Source organism: Sinohyriopsis cumingii, chromosome 13, assembly GCF_028554795.1.
Source record: "Sinohyriopsis cumingii isolate HCF-2022 chromosome 13, ASM2855479v2, whole genome shotgun sequence".
Taxonomy (NCBI): Eukaryota; Metazoa; Mollusca; class Bivalvia; order Unionida; family Unionidae; genus Sinohyriopsis; species Sinohyriopsis cumingii.
In genome coordinates, this window is record NC_142973.1 from 58,931,003 (window position 1) to 58,945,896 (window position 14,894).

General features: G+C 35.0%; 1 protein-coding gene across 1 annotated transcript in view; it reads right to left on the reverse strand.

Moving 5' to 3' along the window:
• The window catches only part of LOC149785658 (differentially expressed in FDCP 8 homolog), a 45,996-nt gene extending 39,402 nt beyond the window's left edge, over positions 1-6,594 (reverse strand). Inside the window, exons 1-2 of the mRNA XM_089979484.1 lie at positions 6,420-6,594; positions 4,317-4,873 (exon numbers count right to left, since the gene is read on the reverse strand). Coding sequence (XP_089835610.1) covers positions 4,317-4,860 — 544 coding nt within the window. The 5' untranslated portion in view covers positions 4,861-4,873; positions 6,420-6,594. The remainder of the gene's footprint in view (positions 1-4,316; positions 4,874-6,419) is intronic.
• Positions 6,595-14,894: the final 8,300 nt, after the last annotated feature.

Genomic DNA, 14,894 nt, shown 5'->3' on the forward strand with positions numbered 1-14,894 from the left:
CACAGTGAGGATGTAAACAATGGAATGCAATCACATTGCAGTGACTCTGGTTGAACCAATCTTTGGAATTCAAAAATATTAAACAATCTGGACCAGAAACTTTCACATCTAAAACAACAGGAAAAGAGTGAACTAAAACTGCTATTATGCAAATATGAGCATCTTTTTCCAGATGTTTCAACACAAACAAAAAAAAAAATATCATGCAAATGAGATTGCTGATTCTACACCTATGAAATGGCATCCTTATAGGATGAATTCTCTCAAGCAAAAACAAAGAAATTGAATATTTACTTGAGACTGATTTTATAGAATCAAGTCAAAGTTACTGAAGTTCACAATGTATTCTAGTGCAGAAAGTAGATAATACATTCTGCATGCATACTGACTATAAAAAGTCAACAGTATCATCAAAATGGATTCATTTCCAATGCCAAGGAGAGAAGACTGCATCCACAAAGTTGTTCATATGAAATATCTCATCAAATTTGACCTTTTAAAAGGATTCTAAGAAATTTCACTCAAGGAAAGAGCAAAGGAAATTTCAGCATTTGCAAATCCAGATGGACTTAATCAATATAAAGTTTTGCCATTTGGTACGAAAAATTCTCAGTCAATGTTCAGCATTTAATGAACACGACAACATCTAAGCTAGATAACTGAATTGTGTACACTGATGACATCATGATCTACAACAATATCAAAAAAGATCACTTAGAAACCATTCAGAAATTATGTGATTGATTGAGTGGTGCAAATCCGACAGTTAATTTAGGTATGCTTGTGTCACATTTTTAGGACATATTGTGGGAAAAGGTCAAATTAAACCTGTTGAAATTAAACTCAAGGCTATATCTGAATTCCCAGTGCCTATCAGTAAAAAGCAAATGATGCAATTTTTTGGTACAGTAATACCTCAAACATTTGCGAGGTTAGGTTTCAGAACCAGTCGCGGATCAGGAGGAATCGCGAATGTTTGGTACGAGTCACTAAAAATGCTAATAAATGCTTATTTCTAGGGTTTAAACCCTAAATATGACCCAAATCATGCTCCCAAAGCACTTTAATTTCATTTAAAAGTTAGCTTAATACATTACCCTTAAAAAGAGAAATAAATGGTTGACGTAAAAATAGAGTACAGTATCGCCTAATGGGTATTTGCCACACAAGCACATTTACAGTATGGTACATGTATACTAATATTACCCCTATACTAATTCATTGGCTGCCGTTTTCTTTTGCACTCACAGTAAGGTAAAACCAAGTAACGAATGGGACTGTAAACTTAATGACTGATGTTTTCTTTGTCATTGTCAGGAGGGTAAACTAGGTAAACTTCATATGTCACAGAAGTCATATAACAAAGGTACAATTCAATAAAATAAAGAAAACATGTACGTAGTGGGTACCAATGAAAACTTCGTGAATCCGTCAATTCGCGAATCCAGAAATGCGAATGCACGATGTATTACTGTATTATCTGAAAATATTATTGTTCAAATTTCTCCATAACTGCCAAACCTCTGTTGAGTAAGAAATCCAAGTTCATTCATCAGACAAATGTCAGGAATCTTTTGACAAATTAAAGGCCATACTTAAAGGTGTACTGGTTCTTTCAGCACCAAATTTAAGCCAATTATTTAGGATGTCTGTTGGTGCAAGTGATTATAGGGGTTGGTGGTGTATTGATTCAATAAAACAAAAATCATGTGGATCATCAGTGTGTTATTTTTCTTAAAAACTAAACAAGCATCAGAGAAATTATTCTACAGCTGAGAAGGAATGTTTGGCTTTGACACATTTTTAAATGTATGCTAGTTCAGCCCCTTCTTGGGGCCCCGAGTGGCAGAGTGGTCTAAAGCGCTCTCTGTTATGTATCACTGCCATCTCACCTCTGTCTGCATGAGTTCGAGTCTCCGATTCAGCCAATGTGGGTATGTGAGAAAGCTTGCCAGTAGCTACTCGTGGGTCGGTGGTTCTTTCCAGGTTCTTCCTCCACCATTAATACTGGCCGCCATGTATAGCCTACTGTGTGCTGAAAAATGGCATTAAACCCTACAACAGCAACAACAATCAGCCCCTTCTCTGATTATTTTATTCAGTGATCACAACCACTTTACTGTCATTAACAAAATGAATAAACAACTGAGATTGTTGGGATAGAGTTTGATGCTGAAAGAATACAAAACTGACATAGACACATCAGGGGAAAAGATAATATGATTGCAGATGCACTCTCACATGTATATTATATTGCTTTGTGTATATTTTGTGTTAATAAGCCGAGTTTCATTCATAATAATATACCTATGTAGTTTTATTACCATTTGACAAATGTGTAGAAGAAAGCTTTATTGTATAAATATTTCTTTCCCTTGATGGGAATAGTTTTGTATATTTAATTTAAATTGTGTGCTTAAATTTAGTTCCGTGATTATAACTTAGATAATGTAAACATTAACTAATTTTTGTCCATGACTGTAGGTTGTAAATAGGGTGTTTATGTGCATAGAATATTCTAGAAGTGGGCATATTTGCAATTTGATTGGAATTTTCCATCAGAAAGGCTCACATCTAGGTCAAATGAAAATGTGTATAAATAGGGACTTGGTAAACAAACAATTAATTCCTGTTTTAAGATCAAATTTGTTGGAATCTTTTACAGTTGTATTGTGATTCAAGAGGAGTGTGTGCGTGTGATTTAGATTTTTAATGCAGCTTTAACAATTTTTCAGTCATATCGCTATGATGTCTGCAGTGTGACAGTTTATAGTGACGTCTAGCACAGGGGCATCATGCCACAGACATGTAGCATGCTGTCCCACCCAGTCACGTTATCCTGACACCAGGCCGACCAGTCCTAACACTAACCTCTTAATGCTGAGCGCCAAGCGAGGCAGCTGTTAGTACCATTTTTGTAAGTCTTTGGTATGAGTCAGCCGTTGTTTGAACCCACAACCTCCCACATCCGAGGCGGACACTCTAACCATTAGGCCATCGAAGCGGTGATTCAAGAGGAATTATTTATTTAAACTGTTCATTGGAATTACTCAGTGCTCATTGACTTTGGATTAATACATTATTTTGGAACTATTATGAACTCATTCAAAGACATTCTGGACTCCATCACTGTGGTACATCAGAAATTTCAAAACCATTGGAATTCATTCAGAACATTCTATATTTCTGGACTTGTGATAGGACATTTAGAATTATCTTAGATTTATTTCACAATACTGTAAGTGTCTCATACATTTTCACTTTGCAAAGAAATAAGTTATTTCTTGATTTTACTAAACCTGTTCATTTCACTTCATCATTTTCCACAGTTTAATACCTAGAGTCATAACTATGCAGGCAGGTATATAACAAAAAGTACTGAATTTTAACTCATCACTTCTACAGGAGACTGGGTAACAAGCTGATGTACCTATGGCCAGATGAGGAAATTAGAATATCCCATTTTTTTTGTTTACGCATAGGGATAATTGTTGTAATAGCATTTGTCTGTGAATATATGAAATGAATCAGGGTCTTTTCTAGAATGCATGATTGGATTTGTATTAATTTTGAGGAACTATGGAAAAACCAACTAAAGGCATCAAAACTGTGTTGTTTATTTTTCACACCTGACCATTATTTCTTAATTAAATTCTTCTATATCAGAAAATTTCTTTTATAAATGATGGAGGAACTAACCCCCACCACACCCCTTGTAATTTCAGTTCTAGGATAGACAAAATATGACATGCTCTGAATGTGATCACAGAATAGTAACCTCTAGTGCATTTATACACTCCAAATTATTTTTAAAATACATAATTGGGTAACTGACACTGTATACTGTATTATAAAGTAATTTAGCTAGTCCAAACTGAACATCATGACTGCTCATGGGACTGACTGGAATTAAAACCTGAGCATCGTAACTGCTCAGGGCCTTACTGGAAATTAAACTTGAGCATTATGCCTGCTCAGGGGACTAGCTGGAACTCTTTATCAACAGCTGGTTTTTATATACAGGTAAAAAAGTACTGACTTAGCCAGAAAAAGAGGATCCATTCAACTTGACCTGCATAAACAGGTAGTTACTATATGCAAGGGGCTTGCCATGAGTTGTTTGACTGCATATATATATATATATATATATATATATATATATATATATATATATATATATATATATATATATATATGTGTGTGTGTGTGTGTGTGTGTGTGTGTGTATCAAATTCTCTATTTTCTATAACCTATTTACCTTTCTTTTAAGGATTAAAATACATAGAGAAACCAAGAATTTTTTATAAATGATGTACCGGAGTGAGGTCTATTCTGTACAGAAGAAATTATTTCAACATTAAAATAGTCCTCTTCCATATTGAGGTCCCTGTCAAATGGATTAAACCTTTCCTTTCTGTAACTGGTGTCCAGTGTCCCTGAAGATGTCATGTCCTTTCTATGAATGTCTCGCAGGAACGTATCCTTTTTCTCAAAAGACTTCTCTGTCAAATCTAACTTTTGTGCAGACGAGCAATTTTGAATTGGACTGGCTTTTAAACTTGATGAATTCTGTGAGTTCTGTATATCAATATGCTCTGGACTGTTAGTTTTTACTGAAGAAAACATGTCCCTGGAATCATCCATGATGATCTCAGAATCTGATGTGTCACTAAAGAAGTCTTCAACATTGGTCATCAAGGCACCAGTTAGTTTCACTGTGGCAGTAGCCGTATCATGGGAATGAATATAGCTGTCATTATCTGTAAGGGTCTTGAAATTCTTAGGCAGACCAGATGCTGTTTCCATCACAGCCTCATCAACACTTTCTTCACCATCAGAAGCCTTTAGTGGTGAAGCCATTATTCAAAACAGACTGAAAAGAAGAGTGTTTATCAATAAAAGAAGACGTCTTCAGAAGCATGTTAATGGCACTGTTACAAAATAAGTTCTTTATTCAGGGATATTAAAATCTACAATTCAGTATCCGATCGGATGCATGGTTTCAAAACTTTTCCAGCGCCATTCCACAAAACTCAAGGACTCCCAAATCTTGCTTTATCAAGTAAATTAATATAAAGAAAGACATATATTAATTAAAAATACTCATTACATGAAATGAAACTGTTTATCGATCATTATTGTGTCATGTTCAAAACTAATTTTTTTAATCGGTACTCTGCTAAGAAATTAGCAGTTATACATTTTTTGAATGCCACTGTCAGAAATTCCTTGACTTTTCCAAAACTTTGCAAGGTTTTGAGAAATTACATGACTTTTCATGGCCCTTGCAATTTATTTTTCAAATTCCAAACTTTTGCAGGATTTCAGGCCCTGTGGCAACCCTGTAGATGGTACATAACTGAGACAGACACTTACTAAACACTGATACAAATGTCATGCTTGTCTCATATCAACTGAATTTGGGTATCTAATATTTAAATTAATTTAATCTGGTATCAATCTTGTATAGTATCATCTACATAACTTTAAAGCACAAACCACGTACTACTGCCATCTAGATAACATTCAAACACTGACCATTTACCATAGTCAAATCTGCTAAATAACATTTGGGCTGCACATTGGTGATTGAGTATACATAAGGTTGCTGAAAAGAGAGGAAATACAGTAGCATATTTATAAATGATATTATTGTTGTTTTTGATAGAGTTTGATACTTCATCCTTAAATTTTTTTTTACAGATAAATTGCAAGCAAAGATGTGAGATCTTGTGCATGTGATTCTACCAGTGGTAAAAGCTGTTAATTGATTACACTATTGTTGTAATCTTAAGAGTTCAGGCCAACTGTGGGATTCTGTTAAAGGTATTATAGGTAACAATTGAAAAGTGGGTCATGATGGATTTGAGTCTTTGATTAAAAATCATCCGTCCTTTGGAGGAAGTGAGATAAAAAGGAGACTGACTAAATAATTGTAATTGAGTAAGTATTTCGGTTTTAGAAACATGGAGTTGGAAACAGGGCTTGTGATTTTTCAAACGTCACTAGCATTCAGCTTGTGTCTGAAAAAAATTATTTCAGCACTGGATGGATTAGCTTAAATCACACAATCAGTAAAAACATATTTTATTTTTGTGCTGTGGAACACAGTGAGCATGCATGGCAGCAACGTGCCTGAATGACTATAACTGGTGACTGAGAAATTTTCTACCGCAAAAATACGTCGCATACAATCTGCGAAGGAATTTTGTCAACCAATGGAAAAAAGCAACCATTTGTGACTTCGCGTGTTACAAATTTCTGCATGTTTAATAAATTATATTATGCAAACTTCTGCCAAATATTAAATGCACTACTGAACACGAAGCGCAAGTTTCTTGCAGTTATTACTCCTCCCCTCCCAATGGCCCCAGTTCTAAGTTAGAATCTAAGTCCCACGAACGCTATTTTTCTTTTACCATTATCGATACTTCAAACGCAAACAGTTATTTGTCCCTTTTACATTTTTGCCTATCAGATTTCGAAGACAAGTCTCTCACGGTCGCTAGATCACAGGTGCAATGTTTTCATTTATAAACAAAACACAAATCAAACATTGCCTACTGTTTGCACATGACTGAAAGATAGGAAAGGTAACTCTAACTGACCATGCATGTTTTGGTATTCTCTGCGCAGCACTTGGTTGAGAGAGTGGTGTCTCTAAACACCCCAGGACACCCCAAGACTCTCCAAAAACACCCCAATATTACATATATTGGCACCAAAGCTCTCAAAAACGTACTAAGAAGAGAGAAAAAAAGCAAACACACATACAGACATCAGTGATTAATAGTATTGGTTGATGTCCCAATTTCCAATAACCTACGGAAACTAACTCTTATGCATCAAATATCTTTAATTTTATAATATTATTAAACAATTTCCTTATTTAATGGCTATGCACCATACTTTTCTCATTTATTTTGTTATAAACTGTTTATATACAAATTTTCATTTTAAATCGTGTATCAACATTTTTGACAGAGACGTTCAGAATACATGACCAAAGAGTGTTACAAGCTCCACGCGAGTGATTTCCCTTGATTTTAAGTAGCCGTGAAGGAAAGTCGCTCTGTAATTCCTTTCGATTTTACATCAATGTCATGCTTGATATATCAGATGTAATTTATCTAAGCTGTCTGATTGGTACAGTCACATAGACAATTAATTATCAACAATAACTTACAAACCACCAAGTCGTTTAATTCTCTGTATGAATTACTGTCTCAAGAGCGAATCGAGAGGACATGCCAATAATATTACCCAAATTAAAAACTGATTAAAAGAAGAAAAACGATGAAACACACATAGCTGGTTTGTTTTATAAGTTATTAATGTTTTCGCAAGCATAGTACTAGAATATAAAAGGTAGATTTGTCATCGTTTTAAATTTATTTAATATAGCAAGTTTCTAGCTGAAATCAGAAAAAAAGATATGAGCTATCACATTTACATTTATTTTTACCAAAATAACTTTACAGTTTTTCCATAAAGAAAATATAAAATTAACTTTTAGCAAACCAGGCCATTATCAACACTATCAGACAGCAATGCATATTTATTGATTATTGAGTTCTCTAGTAAATCTGCTTTCTTCGCATTATATTTACAAAACAAACTGCATAAAGAGTTATTGATGAGTAAAACAATAGTATAACTTATCAAAGAGTTGACGGAAACAGTAAAAATGAACATCCGATATGTAATGATCATGTCCTTCTATACACGTACGCCTCTTACAGAACTTACAAGAGCTTTCTGGAACATATTGCTACAGAGCTAGATAGATGTGTTGAGTCCGTGCAAGTAAGAGTGCCTGAAATAATGGAATTTGGAAGTGATGACGAGAAGAGTATAACCTAGCCAATAGAGCCTGTATTCCCCTCGGCTACTCGATATCTTTGCACGAAACATCTGAAGGATAATGTCAGGCACTTCCTTCAAAATAGAATATGGGTGGAAAAGGGTGAACGTGATATAATAATGACCCAAATATTTGATACCGGTGTCATCACAGACGCAAATACTGCAATAGATTTTGAAAGTCGATTGGAACTTTTGGAAACAATCATCAATGAACAGCATCCGATATTTGCACCATACTTTAAAAATAACTTAAAACCATGACTACGTAAATATTTTTTCAAAAAGATAGCTGCAAAAATGCTGAACGCGTGAATTTGACTAATGACAATGCAGAGTCCATTAATAACATTCTACAACTTTCAGCTGACTGGAAACCACAACACGCGCAAGATCTAATACATAAACTTTTCAGCGTGACACAGCTCCATTTCATAGATGATAGAAGCACTCTTTACGACAGCGGGAATTATCAGTTAACGAAAAAAGAACACATTTGACACATACATGACAGAGTTTGGAGGTGCAAATCCGAAAAGCAAACGACAGAGATTTTCGCAAACTTCCTCAAGGACATTAAACTTATACAGAAATCAAAGTACATGAAATCACAAAATGGAAAATACACCTTAATTAATAAAGCTATTATTATTATATACTGCCATGTCCTGGACTCAGACTGAGATAAACATGTTTACCTCCATTGATAATGACCATAATATTTAACCTAGACTCACAGCGAAATATTAGCTACGTATTATGTGGTTTACAAAATCAATGTCCCAGTCAGATACACAGTGAACTTGATTTAAGACAATGTCAAGTATAAAACACACACACACACACACACACACACACACACACACACACACATATATATATATATATATATATATATATATATATATATATATATATATATATATATATATATATATATATATATATATATAAAACACATATAATCATCAAGAAAACCAGCAAATAATACAAATTAAGTATACATAACACTCGTCTTCAGGTCCTATTGTTGTTGTTGCTGTTGTTGTTGTAGGGTTTAACGCCATTTTTTGGCACACGATAGGCTATACATGGCGGCCAGTATTAATGGTGAAGGAAGAACCCGGGAAAACACCGGAAAGAACCATCGATTCACGAGAAGCTTTCTCACATACCCACATTGGCCGAATCCGAGATTCGAACCCACGCAGACAGAGATGAGATGGCAGTGATCCGTAACGGAGAGCGCTTTAGACCACTCGGCCTTTCTGGGCCCCTCTTCAGGTCCTAAACGTAACTGTATACCTGTTTTTCTCAAACCGCTTGACATCCTTATTCCACTCTCGCGTAAGTTGATTCTAGGTACAGGCGTTTCATTCGAATGAGCCCTAATACCATTGAGGTTTCCATATACATCTCGTCCATGTTCTCGATCGATAGCGTGCGTAAATTCAGGCATACCTTGTCAAGTGGTTGATACGGCAAATATGGTTACAAAAGAATACTGCAGTTGATTGTATTTGATCATATTACCATTCATCGTAAAATACTTGTCGCCCATGATGGTAATTTCCAAACTCGAGAGAGTGTCTAGAAAACAAAAGTTTTCACTATGTTGCTGAAGCGGAGGATTACTGTCAAATAGCTTTGCCTGCTCAAATAGAATTTTCTTCAAGTCGGCTTTTGGCCAAATCACTACACGCTGACCACTATAAAGTATTATACCAACTCAAAAATGACCACCCCTTGAACAATGTCATCCGATGATTTTAAAATGTCTTGTCCTGCATGTCTATTGACTCCATAATTTCTTTGTCTTTGTATGTGAACCTTTTTGTTCATAAAACACCTAACATGCATCTACCGCTCAAACTCTGCAGTTGCTATTTATCTTACCCAGCTAAAAGATCCGTCGGTGTCTCCTTATAGTATATGCTGTCTTTGTCACCTCCACTGTCTTTGTTATTTTACTTTGAATATTTCACTACCTTCGTTGGGTGTGTCATTGTCTTCAAGGTTAAATCTGGTCACTGGCACGGGTGATTCAGTTAACGTAAGCGATTTAAAATTGTCTGGCACGATATAACACAACAACTTGCCTGTTGGTTTTTTTTTTTTGTTTTTTTTTTTTGGCATTCTTAGCCAGGTTTATGTTATGCTTGCTCCAACATCATTCATTTAATTTATCACGGTGCTCTGGAGACGTCTTTGAAAAAAATAAGTATAATATGCTGTACCTCTTTTACGAATCGCAATAACGCATTCTAGTAATTTAATTCCCTGTATAACTTTGATACTTTAGCAGATCCAGCATTTACAAATATATCACATGCTGTTATTGATTTGTTTTCAATCTATATTATTAAACTCGTGTGTTAAATGTTTACCCGCTTTTTCCTTGTATGCTCCATTGACTATATTAACTAACAATTCATATTTGTAGACTTTATTTCTTCTGTCTTCATAAGGAAGCATTCCTATGAAGCAGTCTTAGCGAAGGGCAGTCCTGGCGTCCAGTACGTCACTATTATGTTTGGATCCAAGATAACCGTATTCTATTTCAAGTCTGTTTTGACTGATTCAAATAGTGTAATATGGCGGCATGGGGTTATCGTTACATGTTTGAAGAATCTTCTAAAGAACCTGATGTTGATCTGGGTGATGACGATCCTGCTCGTGGTCCTAAAAATAAAACCACTACACGCGATCTTGTAGCTGATACTACTCCTTGTTCTACCAGTGGCCATACTACACCAATTCAGTAAATAGTGAGTTATTATCTATACCAAAAATATACTACATGCATTTAAGTGAAGCGAGAACGATAGGCATATATACAGTTAATGGTTGGAATTAAGATTAAAACCGCATTGCGAGGAACTTGGTAAATGTCATGTTCTACCCGACCGATCCTTCCTTCCAAAAAGATAAATGCATACATAGGAATAATAACAATTTACTCTACAGCTAGCAAAAGAGAAGGAAGTCGCTTTGTATCATTGGGTTCGAAATAATGGAAAATAAATTGACTAACGCAGAAGAAATTTAACCAATATAAATAACTATAATTTTAAAATAATACAACTTGGCAACAGATGATAGATAGTGCAGCTGAAACTGATCTGTTAGACTCTTTAGCTTCTCATAGCAGAAAAACGTGTAATTTTTATTTTAAAAAATGGGAATGATTGGTCCTACGAACCAAATTAAAAAGCCTAAATAATGTAAAAATAAATATAACTAGAGCAGGACTTTCTCGTAGATTGTATACTGGTCAAAACCAAAGAGAACTAAAACGAAAATTTTTATCAATGAAGACAGACATTTATTTGAATGAAAACTATATAAGAAAACTTCCAAAAAATATTAATAAAAACAATTTCTAAAGCTGAACTAAACGATTTATTACAAACTTAATGAAGTCAAAATGCACAAATATTTGGTAATTTAACCAAAAAGCAAGATCAAACTGAGAGAAAGATATTAATTAAATTGATTTAAAAAAATAAAAGTTACCATGGGATGATAGATTACGCTTTAACAATTGTTTATGTTCCTGAAGCCATTGATATCATAGCAACAACTCTTGGCCTAATCATTGGAAATTTTCAAAAGGATTAGCAATGGATAGCTGAGATATTGGAGATGGCGATGGAGGTAGTGGTTATAGCATAAGTGGTGGCGGTCCCGGCGGCTGTAAGGGTGGTAACAGTTGGGGGGGGGGGGATAGAAGTGATTACTGCATTCATCGCAAAATCCAAGAAGGTTTGAAAAAATTTGCTCTTTTTCAGCATAGATAATTAAAACAAAAAGAAGTATTGTCTTGTATAATTGATAATGTACATAGTCTTTCTAAAACAAACACCAACAACCAATTCGATGACCACTAAGCCACATTTTTAAAAGGAAAAGAAAATGACAGATGGTCACCTGTCAGTCAAAAAAGCTTGAAAACCTGTTTAATGTCGATGAAATTTTGTTCACCGGATTAAACTGGATAGAATAAATTGTGAACCAGAACTTGCAGATGCCTTGCTACTCACGGTCGTCTAACATAAAATGTGAGTAAAATATCGACAAAGGAGAAAGGACCTACGATAGTTACAAAATATGATTTTCTATGAACTTACTAGTTACTGGTTTGAAACAATTGTGAAATATCTGCAACAACAAGCAATGCTTAAAAACAGTAGAATGACAATGGGGCTTTTGTATTTTTGATCCTTATGTACCTCACTGACTTCTATACCCCATAGCATTTCCTCATTTTATCATAAAACCCATACATTATGCACAGCCTGTGGATTTAATAATCAGCGATAATGAAGTGGACAAACGATTGGCCAGATTCATACAAGCTAGACGCAGTGGCCTATATAAAAATATTTCAGTAACCGCCAAAACTGTCTATGCCATCACTACGGTAGACACGACTGTTTATTATGATAATGATCTGGGCTTCTTTATGCCTCAGTTGCTTCAGGGAACAAGTCAGAAAAACAAGTTATCGGAATAAGTTCCATTGTCTCAGAGAGAGAGAGAGAGAGAGGGAGAGGGAGATGTATCAATCGTATGCATTTACAATATATAGTGAAAAACTATTTAAACCTAACTTTCAGCATATCGAAATACCCTCGAGGTCTAAATTTACTTTGGTCCCGAATTTTTCATTCTTCAAAAAAAGAATATAAATCACACGCAAACGTACGCACATGTGCCCTCGGTGAGGTTTCCCCAGTTTGTGCACAAAGGAAGTTACTCCTCAGTCAGGCCAATACACTAATGTAGTTGCATACCATTGTGATTATTGATCAAAATCATGCTGCATAAATATATTATTGTCACAGAATTGTATATATCTATTGTTTATTTAAAATGTGTATTAAATTCATGATCTCGGGTTTCGTTTCTGTGTACAGCGTTACCCGAGGGTGGTTTATGTATATCGTATATTATTTTGAAATGGTGAGTTCGGTTCATTCCATGCTGCACGATCAAAGAGTTTACGATGGGAAAACCGATATACCTTGAGCGCACAGGCAGTGAATGGCTACCTGACCTGTGTATAAATTACATCATCGTAGAGCTAAACAACACATTACGAAGAGTCTTATCAGTGAGCAGTCCACTTTATGACACGCGATCTCCAGCTATAGAGCTGACTGATTGGTGATTGATTGATTGATTGATCGCTGGTGAATGGTGACTGGTGAATGTTGAGTTTAGTGCTGAAGGAGTGAAGGAAGGACATATTGATAGTAATAATGTATCTCCGTATATGCACCGTATTGTAGGCGTATTATTTTTAGCTGTGGTGCTAATTTGGGCTGTGTTATACCCAGTGTGCTACTATCGGGGGTGACGTTGGCCCAGAAGAAGATAAAGGTCATCACGTGGTGAAGAACCAAGGTTTCTAGACCAACGGGTCTACAGAGATTAAGATATTTTACGAATCTTTAGGCAGACCAGGAGGGGCAGACCGTTCGTGGTGGCTCCTCAACCATTCGACATAGCGTTGGGGCTGAGAAGACCTTTCGGATTTGTGTTTGACTCCGCAAGATAGATGTCCCAATGTTTCATATCATATTTCACTATCTGAGTGAAAACTCATCGTATTTCACTATTCGAGTGAAAACTCATCATATTTCACATTCTGAGTGAAAACTCAATCACTTTGAATCATTAATCATTGTATCTTTTTATTATTTAAGTTTTTTTTGCATATCAATGCAAAATTCATTTAAATCGAAATACATTGTCAGGTTCGTGCATATTTTGTTAAATATCCAATATTTGGATTTCGTTAGCACACGAATCAAACAGTCTTTTTCACTGAATCATTCTTAAATAAACATTGCATTTTCGTCATCATCAAAAGCTTTCGTTATAATCTGAGCCCAACCCGGTTATCTTGTTACAATTCTGCAGAGAGTGTTTTCTTGAGTGAGAATGTATAGCTAGCAAAATAAATTCCACAGAGAATGTTTTCTTTGTGTGAGAATATTTTATATTGCTTGTGGACACACACACACACACACACATATATATATATATATATATATATATATATATATATATATATATATATATATATATATATATATATATATATATATATATATATATATATATAGTGCCAAGCACTATATATGTGTGCGTGTGTGTGTGTGTGTGTGTTTTGGGCTTCAATATATTTCGTAGAGGCTTTTTAAGAATATATTATATTAGAGAATTATCGCGGCATATATTATATAAATTACAAACACTTCACAGATTAGTGGGTATAGTATTTTGAACGGATTTATAAGTATATCCAATTCTGCAATTAAATTACCCGAACAATGGGTTGTGTATAACGTTACAGAAAATATCAACTCGCTATTTCGCCTAAACACATCAAATAGATTTGCCAAGAGACTAAAATTATGCATGATTTTCAAACACATATCATGAGCTTTGGCGTAGTTAATTGACTTAGGAATTATCGTAGAATGACAATAAAATAGATTTGATCAAGCTTATGAAAAAAACAACAACATGAAAATCATAGGAATTTGTGCAACAAAAAAATATGACATGATAGTAAAGTCGCGTAATCAGCTTTGCCTGGCTATGCGGACCTGTTTGCGAGTAATATCGTGCGCACAGGCGATGATTTGGCAAGACAGCAAGTATAGATTATATGAGTGTAGAAACACCCGACGAAGTCTACACTGGTGAGGAGGAAGATACTAAAATCAATGAAATAATAGCCAGGATTAAAGCGACTGCAGTTTTTGAAACTGGGAAAGTAAAAGTGCTTAAACGTTTTTTTCCGACGGAATTTGCAATTAGTCAATGATTTTTCCTTTATATATCAGCATGCTTATCGTCAATCTGTTGAGAAAACTCGCGTTAGCGTGAAATACGAATGTCAAACACTACGCGAAAAGTTGCCATACTTGAGTTATTAGGACTCGCAAATGAACCACAACCAGTTGTGCAACAACATCTCCCGGATGAACCAAGGTCGATTGTAATGGCAACATTTG